The sequence below is a fragment of the Callospermophilus lateralis genome, chromosome 2 (assembly GCF_048772815.1).
Source record: "Callospermophilus lateralis isolate mCalLat2 chromosome 2, mCalLat2.hap1, whole genome shotgun sequence".
NCBI lineage: Eukaryota > Metazoa > Chordata > Mammalia > Rodentia > Sciuridae > Callospermophilus > Callospermophilus lateralis.
In genome coordinates, this window is record NC_135306.1 from 37,833,515 (window position 1) to 37,849,729 (window position 16,215).

At 36.0% G+C, this 16,215-nt stretch overlaps 2 protein-coding genes and 1 non-coding gene across 3 annotated transcripts in view; all 3 read left to right on the top strand.

The window, feature by feature from the left end:
- The window catches only part of Ubap2 (ubiquitin associated protein 2), a 63,039-nt gene extending 60,905 nt beyond the window's left edge, over positions 1 to 2,134 (top strand). The window contains exons 10-11 of the mRNA XM_076841332.1: positions 1,965 to 2,017; positions 2,123 to 2,134. Coding sequence (XP_076697447.1) covers positions 1,965 to 2,017; positions 2,123 to 2,134 — 65 coding nt within the window. The remainder of the gene's footprint in view (positions 1 to 1,964; positions 2,018 to 2,122) is intronic.
- Positions 2,135 to 9,816: 7,682 nt separating this feature from the next.
- Positions 9,817 to 16,215, top strand: part of LOC143392435 (ubiquitin-associated protein 2-like) — a 36,053-nt gene continuing 29,654 nt past the window's right edge. Inside the window, exons 1-2 of the mRNA XM_076845901.2 lie at positions 9,817 to 9,962; positions 15,204 to 15,417. Of these exons, the coding sequence (XP_076702016.2) occupies positions 9,906 to 9,962; positions 15,204 to 15,417 (271 nt within the window). The 5' untranslated portion in view covers positions 9,817 to 9,905. The remainder of the gene's footprint in view (positions 9,963 to 15,203; positions 15,418 to 16,215) is intronic.
- LOC143393294 (small nucleolar RNA SNORD121A) lies at positions 10,097 to 10,177 on the top strand. Its single transcript, XR_013090589.1, has one exon. It is a non-coding gene; the product is annotated as a small nucleolar RNA SNORD121A (small nucleolar RNA).

Sequence of the window (16,215 nt, forward strand, 5' to 3'; positions counted from 1 at the left end):
CCATAGTGGGGAATGAAACCAGGGTCACTTTACTACTGAGCCAAAGCCCCAGCCCTTGTTGTTATGAACTAGATTTTGCGTAGTTGCCTATGCTGGCCAGCTGTACTGATTCCTATTAGGAGCAGTTGCTAATAGTTGTTTTTTTTTTTTAATATCCATCTTCTTTCTACCTTTAAGAAAATACCTTTATTCAGAGAGATTCATATTTTACTTATGTCACTTCTGGAGAAATCATGATAAGACAACACAAAGGATCAGATTAATTAATTAATTAATTCAATTATTGAATTGAATTTTTTAAAAAATATTTATTTATTTATGTATCTTTAGTTTTAGTTGGATACATTAGTTTGTTTTTATGTGGTGCTGAGGATCGAACCCAGTGCCTCATGCATGCTAGGCGAGCACTCTACCACTGAGCCACCATCCCAGCCCCTTGAATTGAATTTTATTAACAATTCACAGACACAGCCAAGAGATACTGAAGAAGTAGGCAGGCGGTATTTGGGATCCATGGTTTTCATTCTGGGCATACATGTCCTGTGGTTCAGAGTAATAGCTGAGGTTTGTAAGCAACATGTATAGGTTTCTCCACAACCAGAAATATTTTCAATTTTGAATTATCTACATTTTTTCATCCATAGAATAGCATAGTATTTATGACAATTTAGAGGAACCTGTGCTGTTTGAATCCATGTATTTTGTGACTGTTTGCCATAACTGATCCTAAGTTTAGGATATTCTATTAAAAATGTTCCAGCAATAAGGATTCTTCCTCAGAAACACAAAGAAGTTGGATGTTAGATTATTAACACGATGTCAAGGGAGTTAGATTTGGTTACCTCTGTTCCTTTTTTTTTTTTTTTTTTTTTTTAAAGCAGAAGTGTTTCCCTACTTTTTTTTTTTCACACAAACTTGAAGCAAAAATGGGATTTTGCATGTCAGATGCTTAATTCCTTTCTTCCCATGATGGACTGAAAACATCCACAGTCCCTTTTTCTAGAAGTGGTTATGGTTAATGCTTTGATTCCTTACTATTTAAAAGTAATTTCTATAGTTAATGTGCTTACATGCATGCTTTAAAATGTAGGGGAATAAATGCTGTACTTACGTAAGTTAGCATTTTTGTATAGCAACATTTTTCTTCAAAGCACTGATAAATGTTGTATGTATGATATTCTGTGAGAACTGTTTGAACACATACTTTCTACCTGTTCCAGCTCCTTTGGACTTATTATGGTAGCAGACCTGATCAGAGCAGCAGAATTGTTAATTTTTGGGGGGATCTGTGAGGAAACCATGCATTGGATCTAATATTTTTTATTAAAAGGTCGCATCTCTAGATTTGGTAATTCTGTAATTCATGTGAATTAGGGTCTTGGGCAAATCTGCCTTAAAAATGAATATTGTTTCTACTTTAAGGCATTTTATAAGAAATTAGTTAATGGGCTGGGGATGTAGCTCAAGCGGTAGTGCGCTCGCCTGGCATGCGTGCGGCCCGGGTTCGATCCTCAGCACCACATACAAAGATGTTGTGTCAGCCAAGAACTGAAAAATAAAAATATTTAAAAAAAAAAAAAAAGAAAGAAATTAGTTAAATGTTAAATGCATTTTTTTAAAATGCTGTGTTCATATTTTCTTTCTTTCTTTCTTTTTTTTTTTTTGATAGTTTCCAGCTTGTATTTCCTTAATTATGGTTGGATTGCTTGGGTATTACTTAATTGAGGTGGAATCAATTTGAGACATATATTTAATTTTATGTATGTAACGCTCAGTTGCATTTGAAAACATTCCTGATTTTATTGAGAATAGATTAAGAATGTCATATTTCTTGAGTTATAAACTGATTGCTAAAAAGGGTATATGATTTTTTTTTTTCTTGCATGGTACACGAAAAAGAATCAGTAGGATTAAGGATGATATTTGACTTTGAGCTGTATTCTTTGGTTTTCATTTCCCAACAGATGCCTGGAAGAATTCTGTGGAGGAGTGGCCAACAGAGGACTGGAATGAAGATGTAAGTGTTTGGTGTCAGATCAGACCCATCTTTTGGTGTTTGGTGTGGGCACCTGTGCTTGGGGGAAAACTGGATCCTTTATTTCATCTTGGCTTCTTTTACTAGCTGTATTCTTAGAGCTACCTGTCTTTTTAAGCATATGATTCTTAGAAGGCAGTTGGTTGGTTCAGGTTTGCAAGGATCATGTGGTTTTATGCATATGTCTGCTAAAAAGTGACCATATGTTAAATAGAAATGAAATCATTTTTAAAGTGTTTTCTGTTTTATTTATATTAATAGCCAACTGACTGTAGCCTAAATTTGTGGAGTGATCCTTATTCTTTAAAGTGTTTTTATTAAAGGAGATAGTCATATGTTTTGGCTCTCATGGTTTAAACTAACCTGGGTAAGTTTTTCTGATTCCCCGCTTAACCCCCATTTTTTGGATACATAAACCCCCATGCCACCCCCAACACTGGGAATGGAACTCAAGGCCTCATCCATGCTAGGAGTACTTGGGAAAGAAGCAGCATCATTTCTATCTGATTTTTGTTGTTGTTGTTGTTGGTACCAAGGTTTGAGCCCAGGGCACTTTACCAGTGAGCACATTCCCTGCCCTTTTTATATTTCTGTTTTTTATTTTGAGACATTGTTTGCCAAGTTGCTTAGGGCCTCACTAAGTTGTTGAGGCTGGCTTTGAAAATTTTTGATCCTCCTCAGCCTCACCAGTCACTAGGATTATAGGTGTGTGCCACCGTGTCTGGATTTACCTGAGTTGTTTAATGACATTAGGCAGGGCAATTTTTCCCAATTCTTGGTTTTTTAAATTTTAAATTCTTTTTATTTGTGAAGAGAGGAATGAGCATTCCTTTACATACAGCATCATTTGGCTTCCAGGCACTGTTTTAGAAACTCCATAGTACCCACCCTAGCTATTTGGGAGACTGAGGCAGGAAGATCACAAGTTCAAAGCCAGCCTTAGCAACTTAGTGAGCCCTAGTCTCAAAATGTAAACTAAAGAAGGCTAGGAATATAGAAGTGTCCCTGAGTTTAATGTCTAGTACTAGTGGTGGTGGTAATAGGGAGACTAAAATAAAAACTCTAGTGGGCTGAGATATGACTCAGTGGTAGAACGTTTGCCTAGTTCACACAAGGTACTGGCTTTCATCCCCAGTACTGCCCCCCCCCCCAAAAAAAAAGCCTTTAAAAATAGATGAAAACATTGTAATATAGATTCATGTTTACCTTGCAAAAATTAAGGACTTTTGGAGGGGATGGACATATTGATCAGTGGTAGAGTATCCTGTATGAGGATCTGGGTTCAATCACCAGCATCATCAAAAATAAAAATATATGGGGCTGGGGATATGGCTCAAGTAGTAGCATGCTCACCTGGCATGTGTGAAGCACTGGGTTTGATCCTCAGCACCACATAAAAATAAAATAAAAGCTAAAAAATAAAAAATAAAAATACAAAGGACTTTTTTTTTTTTTTTTTTTTAAATAAACGAATTCTGGCTGTGTTGCCTATGCTGTCCTTAAATGCCGAGACTCAAGGGATCCTCTCCCTCTTCCTCCCAAGTAGTTGAGACTGACTATTGGGCATGCCACTTCACACTGTCAAATAATAACAAAGCATTCCCCTTCCCCGCATGGCACTGGTGATCAAACCCAGGGCCTAGAGCATGCTAGGCAAGCACTCTACTACTGAGCTATATACCTCCAGCCCAGAAATGTTACTTTTAGTGAATTCTATTACAAGTGTTTCTACAAAACTTAGTACTTATTATGTTTTTAAAATTACTACTAAATCTGGCTTACAGGGAAGGTGCTGTAAGAGTGAGAGAGTAGGTATGCTCATTTGATTGGAAATTTAGGAAATTTAGGGTATATTTTTATTCCTCTATATACTAACCATACTTCCTTGTGGTATGATGTTATCTACTCCTGGCAGTCCTAGATTTTGGATCATACAGATATAAAATATCTGTAATAGTGAGGGGCTAGACTAGATACATGATAATTTGAATTAGTGGAGGAGTGGGCACTAGTGGCAAAGGGATGTTAAAGTGAGTAGTCTATGGTATCTTGCCTTATTTTAAAAAGATCTGTTTTACTGTGTTTTTTTGTTTGTTTTGTTTTGTTTGTTTTTTGGGATGGGGATTGAACTCAAGGTAACTTTACCACTGTGCTATGTCCCTGGTCGTTTTTCTTTTTTGAGACAGAGACAAAATTGCTGAGTGTCTGGCTAAATTGATGAGGCTGACATTGATGTATGAATCCTGCTCAGCTTCCCAAGTATTTGGGATTCCAAGTTTGTGTCACCACACCTGACTTAAGATAGAATTCTTTTTTTTTTCTACTTTATTTTATTTTATTTTATTGGGGCATTATAGTTGTACATAGTGATGGGATTTGTTGTTGTATATTTGTATATACACACACTATAACAAAACAATTTGACCATTATGACTTCCCAACACTTTTTCTCTTCTTCCTCCTGTACCACCCCCACTATTGATTTCCCTTTGATTTTCATGAGCTCTCCACCCGCACACCTTTCCTTTTCCTTTTTTCTGACTTCCACATACGAGAACATATGACCCTTGACCTTCTGAGTTTGGCTTTTTTTGTTTAACATAATACTCTCAAGTTCCATCCATTTTCCTGCAAATGACATAATTTATTTTATTATTTTTTTAAGAGAGAGAGGGAGAGAATTTTTTTTTAATATTTATTTTTTAGTTTTCGGCGGACACAACATCTTTGTTTGTATGTGATGCTGAGGATCGAACTTGGGCCGTTCGCATGCCGGGCGAGCGCGCTACCGCTTGAGCCACATCCCCAGCCCTAATTTAATTTTTCTTTATGTCTGAATACAGCTCTACTGTGCATAAACACCATGGTTTCTTTATCTATTCATCTGTTGGTGATACCTAGGCTGGTTCCATTGTTTGACTATTGTGAATTGTGCTGCTGTAAACATGGGTATGCATGTATTGGTTTAGTATGACTTTCATTCTTTAGGATAAATACCGAGAAGTAGAATCTGAGTCATGTGGTGGTTGCATGCCTGATTTTCTGAGGAATCTCCACACTGATTTCTATAGTGGTTGTACTAATTTACAATCCCACCAACAATGTAAAAAGTTTAGTTAGTCCTTTTTCTCCACATCCTCTCCAGCAGTTAATGTTGTATTCCTAATGATGGTCATTCTGACTGGGGGGAGATGAAATCTCAGTATAGTATTGATTTGCATTTCCTGATATGCTAATAATGTTGAACATCTTTTTGTATTTTTGATGGACTTTTTTTTTTTTTTTTTGTACCAGGGATTGAACCCAGGGCACTTAACCACTGAGCCACATCCCTAGCCCTTTTTTTTATATATTTTATTAGAGACAGGGTCTCGCTGAGTTGCTTAGAGCCTTGTTAAGTTGCTGGGGCTGGCTTTAAACTCTCTGATCTTCCTGCTTCAGCCTCCCGAGTTGTTGGGTTACAGGTGTGCTCCATGGCACCTGGCGATATTTGTATTTCTTCTTTTGAGACATGTCTGTATAATGCATTTGTCCATTTATGGATTTTTTTTTTAGGTGTTTGTTTTTTGTACTGGGAATTAAACCAGGGGCATTTAACTACTGAGTCATATCCCAGCCCTTTTAATTTTTTATTTTGAGACACGGACTCAATATGACACTTAAGGCCTTGCTAATTTGCTGATGCTGTCTTTGAACTTAGGAACTTAAATTTGTAAGTTTCCTTAAGGGAAAAATAGATTCATAGGAGGGCCTTAAAATACTACTTCAAAATAGGATGCAGCACAATTCCTTGTTGAATCAGTGTCAGTTAAGCACCTTTTGGTGTCTGCTCTGGCCCTGCTTTTGCATATTACTGCCTTGGGAAATCTGATCTTATAGTGTTTCAGAATTCTGAGACCTATAGGGCTGATAAGAATTATAGGAACCCGGGCTGGGGTTGTTGCTCATCATTAGAGTGCTTGCCTAGTACGTTTGAGGTGCTGGGTTCCATCCTCAGCACCACATAAACAAACAAACAAATAAGTAAATAAATGAATAAAGAAGTAAATAAAGGTATTGTGTCCAACTTCAACTAAAAATATATATGTATTATGAAAAAAAGAATAATCGCATTTATTAGTTTTTTCCAATTTATCTCATTAGAACATTTTTCAACCCATTCTAAAAAGAACACATATCTTTCATTAATGTCAATTGAAAAATGTATCCTGAGGGCCCCAAAAGTGAATTAAAACAATATGCACAAATCTCAAATTATGATAAGTGAAGAAGCCAGGGAAAAGAATGCATATTTTAATTTTTTTCCATTTACTGGAAAATGCATCCTAATCTATAGTGCCAGAATACATCGCACTGTTTTCCTGGGGATGCAAGTATATGTAGAAGTGAGGTATACAGGGATACGAGAAAACTTGGGAAGTAAAAAAAAAATGTGTTTATTGTCTTATTTTTGGCGATGATTTCATGAGAGTATACATATGCCAAAACTCAATTATTCAGTTTGAATATTTGTGGTTTATTTGTATGTGTTATGTAATTCAAGAAAATTAGTTTTCAAGATAAGAAACCTGTGATTTTTAAAAAGGAAATATAAATAACTAATCAATGCAATATAAAAGACATCTTTACTTAGGGAAAGAAAATGTCAACTATTTCACCTTTTCTCCTTTTTTCTTTGTGGTGCTGGGGAGCAAACCCAGGTCCTCATGCATGCGTGCTAACCAACCACTGAGTTAGATCCTACTTGTCTACTTTTTTCCCATCTTTTTAAGTAACATCGGGAATAATTTTTGGTCTTTCCACTTTATATAATAACAAATAGAGTAGTGAGATGTGTTGATTTTCAGTGTGTTGTTTTCCATTGTTCTCTCCCTTCCCTTATGTGAAATCATTCTTGTAGGCTGATCTAAGAGTACCATCACCTGAACAAAATCACTTGTCATGGTCCCTCCTATAGTTTATTCCTTTTAGAATATCCTTTAGTTGAACTATAGGAGAGTACTGGTGACTAAAAATTGTTAGGGATTTTGTAAATATTTTATATAGGATAAGATAAAAATTTTTTTTTTTCAAACTTTCCATACAGCTTTCTGAAACAAAGGTTTTCACTGCCTCATCTGTTCCAGCAGAGAATCATGTCACACCTACACAAAGGTAAGCACTTTTGCCCATGTTTTATTATTAAAAGCAATTTTTATTTTATTTTGCTGTAGGACAAGAGTTTTCTTTTTGGGGTCTCTTTTTGATTTTCTTTTTTCATCTAAGACTAAACTTTAATTACCTCTACCTGGTGTCCTAACATCTTTGATTATTTCCTAATGGGTTGTATTCACTGATGGATTAAAAAATAGTGATAATTTTCGTGATTTGGAAGATTGTTAAACCTATTTAATGGCTGTTTCACTTAAAAATTTTTTTTTGACAGAATAAATAATTACATTCCATCCTTTCATTTCTTTTTTTTTTTAAAAAAAACCTTTAATTTTTAGTTGTAGGTGGACCCAGTGCTTTTATTTTATTTTTATGTGGTGCTGAGGATCCAACCCCCTGCCTCATGCTAGGCGAGTGCTCCACCTCTAAGCCACAACCACAGCCTTCCTTTTTTTCTTCATGTAATCATATTTATTCATATTCCTCCAACCTAATACAAACTTCTCATTTCATATGGGTTGTTCTAGTATTTAATCTACTAGACCAAAGAAAAGGAAGGGACTTTGGGGACAACAACAACATTCTTAGAATGTGTATTGAACTAGATTTCTGATTTTTTTTCATGATAATGGAAATTATTATTTCCTCATAATTTTCATGATAAAAGACCTATGAGAATGGTTTAAAATGCAATGACCTGGAATGATGAAAACCTGGATGTATGTGACATCTTAGAAAAGAAGGCAATTTTGAACCTAACATGCCCAGTCTCATGCTAACTGAGATAATTTGTAAGACCTTATTTTTTTTTTTTTTTTTTAAGAGAGAGTAAGAGAGAGAGAATTTTTTAATATTTATTTTTTAGTCTTCAGCGGACACAACATCTTTGTTTGTATGTGGTGCTGAGGATCGAACCCGGGCCGCACGCATGCCAGGCGAGCATGCTACCGCTTGAGCCACATCCCCAGCCCCTGTAAGATCTTATTATAGGGAAATAAAAATAGTGGAAGTTACATCTTATAATACACCATTGTATGAATTGCTCGGAATTTCTTGTTAAACGCACATAACTTCAGTGTATTTGTGACTGAATAAATTTACTAGAGTCATGTTCTTTCTTTCTTTTTTTTTTTTGATGGTACCAGGGATTCAACTAAGGGGTGTTCCACTACTGACCTGCAACCACAGTATCCTCCCCACTCCCACCCAACTTTTGTTTATTTTTTCGGTTCTCACAAAGCTGTTGAGACTGTCCTTGAACTTGTGATCCTTCTGCCTCAACCTTTTGAGTAGCTTGGATTATTAATGTGTACCACCATGCCTGTCCATTTTCATTTTTGGAAAAAAAATAATTGACAATTTTTTAGTGGTTTGTTTATTTTTCAGAAGCATAATGTGCTCTTTTCCACATGTATATCTTAACAACTTTTTTGGAATACAACTTTCTCTGGGTTTTGATAGTAATGCAAGCAATATTTATGATGGGTTATAGGTCTTAAACTATCCTTGATTTGTTTCCCAGGTATTAGGTTACCATAAATGAGAACATTATTTTGGAGTCCGATATATTTGTCTAGAAATTCAACTTGGCTATGGGTAAGGGAATGACAATGTATAAGGAATGGAAATTTGGGCTGAGAAATTTGCTGTGTATGAGTATTAAGTACTGAATTATTTTAATTAAAGATTAGTCTTAAAAGGAGAAAAAAATAGACCCCAAAATGGAAACACTTGTTCTCTAGCAAAAACAGGCATGCTGAGAATTTCAGTTTAGAATATTGATGGAAACAGTTCTCTGAAGGGATTGTTAGAGCACCATTTTAGGTAATTTGGTGCATTTTTACAGGTACTACAAGATTCACCTTACCTTGTAGGTAAGTTTGGAGAAGCTATTATATGAAGATCGCTCATTCATGCATAATATTATCTGAATTTTACTTCTTGATGCTTTCAGGTTTTAGGCCATGTTTCTCAGATTTGAATATCTGTCATTCTGGGGGCATTGTAGGAGTTCTAGTGGATCAAGTATTTTTTAATTTGTTGTGCCTTTATACCTGAATTTATCAGAAAAATTACATATGGTTATAGGATAGAATGTAAAACTCTTATGGATATTTAATTGTAAACATGAGAATTCAAGATCTTCTACCATGGTTAAGTTCTCATTCTCTAAAAATGTTGATAAACTCTGCTATATGAAAAATTTAAAAACTCTAATGTTCCAAATAATAAGATAAAATATTCTAAACAAAATGAGTCAAACTTTAGAAAATTGTTAAAGTTTTCATAATTGCTTCAGGTTTTCATATTAGTCAACAATGTGTCATTTCTGTGAATATTTACAAGTAGTTTTTCATTAATGTTTTCTTCAAAGTCATGCCTTAGTCTCTCTGACGTTGTAATCTGTTTTTAGTGATTGGTGTCTTCCTTTTCACCATCTTCAGTCTTCAATTTCATTTTACAAAGATTCTGTTCACTTAGATAATTTCTAGCTTAAATTTATTTTATATTGATTCACTTCTCAGATTCATTAGTTGGTAAGATTTGCTTATGATTGGTTTCCTGATTTGCTTTTTGTCTGCTTAGCATTGATCTAGTATCCTTGGTCCAGAAGCCTGTCCCTCCCAGTCAAGCCTCAGACGTCAACTCCTTTGAAACCTCCCAAAAGCAGGGCTTTGGCCAAGCTCTTGTCTTCACAAATTCTCAACACAACAATCAGATGGCACCAGGAACTGGTAGCTCCACTGCTGCCAATTCCTATTCTCCTCAGAGTCTGGTAATTTACTTTTATTTCAGTATGGGATTTTAAGGAATATACCCATTAACAGCTGTATTGTAGAGTATGACACATACCTTATAATTATGTTCTCATAATTAGTATAAAATATAATATTTCTACATTAGATCTTGGTCCAGAAAACAATGATGTGATAATTTCCAAGCACATATCTGATGTTTCCATGTGGAATTTAATTACTGAGTTTCCTGGACAAAGATAAAAAATTTTTTTCCTTTAATGATAAGTTTTCAACTAACAATCACTTTGATTGCAAGCATTCTTATTAATGATTTTTTGGTTTCTTTTTTTTGGATTTTGTTTCATAGTCTGCCTATACTCAATGTGTTAAAATTTTAATTTGGTTTTAAGTTTACTTAAATTCAAAGTTTGACCAGGCATAGCGGCACTTGCCTGTAATCCCAGTGACTTGGGAGGTTGAGGTGGGAGGATTGCAGGTTTGAAGCCATTCTCAGCAATTTAGTGAGGTCTTGAGAAGTTTAGTGTGATCCTGTCTCATAAAAAGGGCTGGGGATATAGTTTAGTGGTAAAGCCCCCTTGGGTTAAGTCCCATAACACTCCCCCCCCCCCACCCCGCAAAAAAAAATGCTAACTTTTTACATATTAACTTGCTATAAAATCCTGTAAAAACAATTCTTTTAACGTCTGCCGGGGTGCTCATAGTTTTTACAATTTTCTTTTTCTTTTTTTCATAAAATAAGGCTGCTTTTTAAAAATATGTCAGAGTTTAAGGCTCTTATTTGGATGTGTTTTCATTGAAGCAATGTCATCCAGTGCTCCCTGTATAACTTTTTTTTTTTTTTTTGAATGCCTTTATTTGTTTATTTTTATGTAGTGCTAGGGATCTAATTAAGTGCCTCACACAGCTAGGCAAGTGGTCTACCACTGAGCCACAACCCCAGTCCCTGTGTGACTTTTTTTTTTTTAAAAAAGAGAGAGTGGCGGTGGGTGGGGAATTTTTAATATTTATTTTTTAGTTTTCGGCAGATACATCTTTGTATGTGGTGCTGAGGATCGAACCCGGGCCGCACGCATGCTGGGTGAGCGCGCTACCGCTTGAGCCACATCCCCAGCCCCCTGTGTGACTTTTGATGAGAGCTAGGCTCCCATCAGAAAGAACTCTGGACCTGTTAGTGATGAATATGAAGATAGGCTGATTGGAGTAAAGCTTAACTTAGATCCAGCATAGCTTGGGAAAGATGTAGTTGCAGTAAGGTGAAATGAAGTCCATGTCCAACTGTAGAATGTTCAGAGCTACCAGATGGGAGGTGGAAAAGATATGAACATAGACTTACAACTTTCATTACTGGTAATTATTTTGGTCTTTCTGTGTCATGTTTTAGTTGATCAATTGTCAAGAAACTGAATTTTCACTTCCATGAATTAAGTAGTTCACTGTACCCTGATAAAATTGAGAGTTGAATATGCAGATATGTCATTGGACTCTCTTATTTGCAGTCACACTTCACTTTGGACAGGGTACCTGCATTTGTAGTGTCATTGATATGAGTGGGGTCAGTGATTTGAAGTGAACATGGTATTTTGTCTTTTATGAGATAGGCCTAATAAATTTCCTGAATTTTGATTGAACCAACAACTCTCCTTTCTTCTGTGTCTTGCTACTTGCCTCTGTTATAATGCTGTTCTTGGTGATTTTCTGATCTCAAAGTGGTCATGAGTTTATAAGTAAAACTTGAGTTTTTACAGTAACCATTCAGTAGGTTGTGTAATGACCAACAACTTGAGAACTGAAGTAATAATTGTTTGAGTAGTATTACACTAGAGCAGTGATTCTCAAAGCTATTGCAGTTTATAATTATTGGGGAAATTACACAGGACAAAATAAGTTGCAATCTGTGGGATTGGGACTTGGGTACTATGTGTTTATATGTGCATTATAAATACGTGTGTATTATTAATACACATATTTTTAAGGCTTTTTAAATTGGTTCAATGGTTAGGTGGCAATTGGAGGTCCTGTACTAAGTGTTACCTAGGGCAGGCAGCAGTTGATTGACTGAGTTCTTTGTGTTGTAAAGTGCACAGAAAGTACATCAGTAAAGCTAGCTGATGTATGATTGAGGTTATATAAGAAATGCGGAAGAAGAGAGCAACATTTAGGTAGATTTCCTTGAACAGGTTTGCTTGAACTGGGTTTTGTGGGTTTGGTGGTGACATGGACAGCAAATCTGACCCGGTGACAGTAATATTTATACAACTGTTTCTGTGTTCTGTGTTTTGTTCTATATTATGAGTCATGGAATCAGATTCTGTGATTGATATGTTACAGTAACCCACAACGTAGCATTTTGCTCACATTGGAGAATTTTAGATTTCCTTACAACTGGAATATTCCCTGCCATTGAAAATTAATGAAAAATAATCACATCAGTTTTCTTGCAGTAACTTTGTGGGAATATAAAGTATTTATTTTTGACCATGGATTTAGAAAAATTTTTTTTTTGTAGTTGTAAATGGACAGAATGCCTTTATTTTATTTGTTTATTTTTATGAGGTGCTGAAGATCAACCCAATGCCTCATGTATGCTAGGCAAGCGCTCTGCCACTGAGCTACAGCCCCAGCCTGATTGACCATGGATGGTTTTGACATGTAATTTTGTCAGAGAACATATCAGGATGACTTAAAAATGAAAAAGGCAATTGCTTTTCCCCTGTATTTTTCAGTCGTTGGCTTTTGTTCTTTTTGGATCTTGACATCTGATTTGACAGGACAGATGGAGAAGGAAAAGCATTATTTTTGTGTGAATTTACTTATGAAGAAGCTTTGTTGTTTCTGGTCTTCTAAAAAAATTTGAAATGGTTGGGTGCAGTGGCACATGCCTGTAATCCCAGCTGCTCGGGAGGCAGAGGTAGGAGGATCGAAAGTTCAGAATTTAGAGGGAATGCCTTCAGTTTTTTTCCATTTAGAATGATGCTAGCCTGAGGCTTTGCATATATAGCTTTTACAATTTTGAGGTAAGTTCCTGTTATCCCTAGTTTTTCTAATGTTTTGAACATAAAGGGATGCTGTACTTTGTCGAATGCTTTTTCTGCGTCTATCGAGATGATCATATGGTTCTTATCTTTAAGTCTATTGATGTGGTGAATAACGTTTATTGATTTCCGTATATTGAACCAGCCTTGCATCCCAGGGATGAATCCTACTTGATCGTGGTGCACGATCTTTTTGATATGTTTTTGTATATGATTTGCCAGAATTTTATTGAAGATTTTTGCATCTAAATTCATTAGGGATATTGGTCTGTAGTTTTCTTTCTTTGAGGTGTCCTTATCTGGTTTGGGAATCAGGGTGATATTGGCCTCATAGAATGAATTTGGGAGTTCTCCCTTTTTTTCTATCTCCTGAAATAGATTGTGGAGTATTGGTATTAGTTCTTCTTTAAAGTTCTTGTAAAACTCTGCTGTATATCCATCCGGTCCTGGTGAGGATGTGGGGAAAAGGGTACTCTTGTACTGGTGGGACTGCAAATTGGTGCGGCCAATATGGAAAGCAGTATGGAGATTCCTGGGAAAACTGGGAATGGAACCACCATTTGACCCAGATATTGCCCTTCTCGGACTATTCCCTGAAGACCTTAAAAGAGCGTACTACAAGAATACTGCCACATTGATGTTCATAGCAGCACAATTCACAATAGCTAGACTGTGGAACCAACCCCGATGCCCCTCAATAGATGAATGGATAAAAAAATGTGGCATTTATACACAATGGAGTATTACGCAGCACTAAGAAATGACAAGATCATGGAATTTGCAGGGAAATGGATGGCATTAGAGCAGATTATGCTAAGTGAAGCTAGCCAATCCCTAAAAAACAAATGCCAAATGTCTTCTTTGATATAATGAGAGCAACTAAGAACAGAGCAGGGAGGAAGAGCAGGAGGAAAAGATTAGCATTAAACAGAGTCATGAGGTGGGAGGGAAAGGGAGAGAAAAGGGAAATTGCATGGAAATGGAAGGAGACCCTCATTGTTATACAAAATTACATATAAGAGGTTGTGAGGAGAATGGGAAAAAAATAAGAAGAGAAATGAAGATGGGGTAGAGAGAGAAGATGGGAGGGGAGGGGAGGGGGGATAGTAGAGGATAGGAAAGAAAGCAGAATACAACAGTTACTATTATGGCATTATGTAAAAATGTGAATGTGTAACCGATGTGATTCTGCAATCTTTGTAATGTTTTGAATAACCAATAATAAAAAAAAAAAAGTTCAAAGCCAGCCTCAGCAAAAGTGAGGCACTAAGCAACTCAGGGAGATCCTGTCTCTAAATGAAATACAAACTAGGGCTGGGGATGTGGCTCAGTGGTCGAGGGCCCTGAGTTTAATCCTTGGTATGAAAAACCACAACCAATCTTCAAATGAACCTCCAGGAAACAAGGTATTTGCTCACACTGAAATACTCATGTGTTTCCTTGTCTAATCTTTGAATATTAACGTTTTAAGTTCTCTTCTATAACCCTTATTTGACCTTGAAGGGTGACCTCAGGGATTATGTCTTTTGTGACTAAACCTATTCTAATCAAAAAAGAATTCAAGGGCTAAGGGCATAGCTCCTTGGTAGAGGGCTTGCCTTACATGCACAAAGCTCTAGGTTCAATCCCCAGGACCAAGAAAAAAAAAAAAAGGAATTCAGTAGTTCATAGATTAAGAAAGTATTGCGTTTTGTTTGTCAAGCATGTGTATCATTTACTTTTTCTTTTCAGTTTAAAGAAGTGATGTTTAATGGTATATTTGAGGCATCACTTAAAAAAAATTGTTTTGGTTGTGGTGGTGCACATCTGTAATTCCAGGTTTTCTGGAGACTGAGGCAGGAGTATCACAAATCAAGGATAGCCTGGGCAATTTAGCAAGATCGTATCTCAAAATAAAAAAGGGCTGGGGATATATCTTAGTGGTAGAGCACCTCTGGTTCAATCATCAGTGCTGGGGTATGAGAGTATTCTTCAAATCTATGGTAAATAGTTCTGTTCCTTTTAACTTCATGTCAGAATCAGGAAGGAATGTTTATTCGTTTTACTTAGTAAGTTACTGCATCTTCATCATTTTTTTCATATAGTATTTTTATAAAGTAAGGCTTACCAGTTCCAATTTTCTAGGTTAAAGTTTTTAAAATACTTCTGAAAATTCTTGTTGTGTTTTTAAAGCCTTGGGTAGGAATTCTGTATTGCTAAGAATTTGTTGTTTTTTTCCCTTTAAAGTCATCTGTCCTTGGCTCAGGATTTGGAGAGCTTGCTCCATCAAAAATGGCAAATATCACAAATTCCCAGATTTTGGATCATTTAAAAGCTCCAAGTTTGGGACAATTTGCCACCACTCTGAATTCGCAGCAGAATAATACGAGTCCCCCCAAAACTACTACTTCATGGGACCTCAAGCCCTCGGCATCCCAGGCCTCTGTTCTCAGTCATTTTGGTAAGTATATATTTTCTGTGCTGGTTTGCCTTTTACTACAGACATGCTAACTCATTATCAAAGTGTGTTGACTTGTGAACTCTGTAAAGTGGATCTTGTCTAGAGGTATTTCTTCTAAAAAAGAATTCTTATGGTTTTTTAATTAAATCAAGTCTTTTTTTATATTATAAAATACTTGCATTTATTTGTTGTTGGTGGTAGTAGTAGTAGTAGTAGTAATAGTCATTCATACTTGGAAGAGATGTATATGAGCAAGGTATCATGAAAATATGAATGTACAACACTTTGAGTAAATGCATATCTAGAATTATCTGAGCTTAGTAGAAACATGGTGGTGACAGAAGATGGAACTTGGACAACATTTTTAATCACACCTTTTATGGGTTTGGACATACAAAGCACTTGCCTAGTTTGTGTGAAGCCCTGAGTTTAATCCCCAGCTCTTGGTGGGGTGGGAGGAATCTGTACCCTCTGAAATGTTTTTTATTCTGACATTTTGCACGTGTCCACCTCATTTGGTCAAACTTTGCTCTCTCCTATTTGGTGTGTATTGCATGCGTAAGATGAATGTTTTCTAAACAGAACTCTCACACAGATACTGTGATACTAAACTACCATTCCCTACTTAAACTTGCCTGCTAGTGTTTTAAGGAATAGTGGGGGATATTTTAATGATAGTAGTTGGTTGTGTGGGCTTCTTTTTATTAAGTACTAATGATAGACATGGAAGCCCATTTCTATGGTAGATGAAATGGCTTACTATGTCTAAGTACTTGAGATGACTTCTAGGAAATCTAA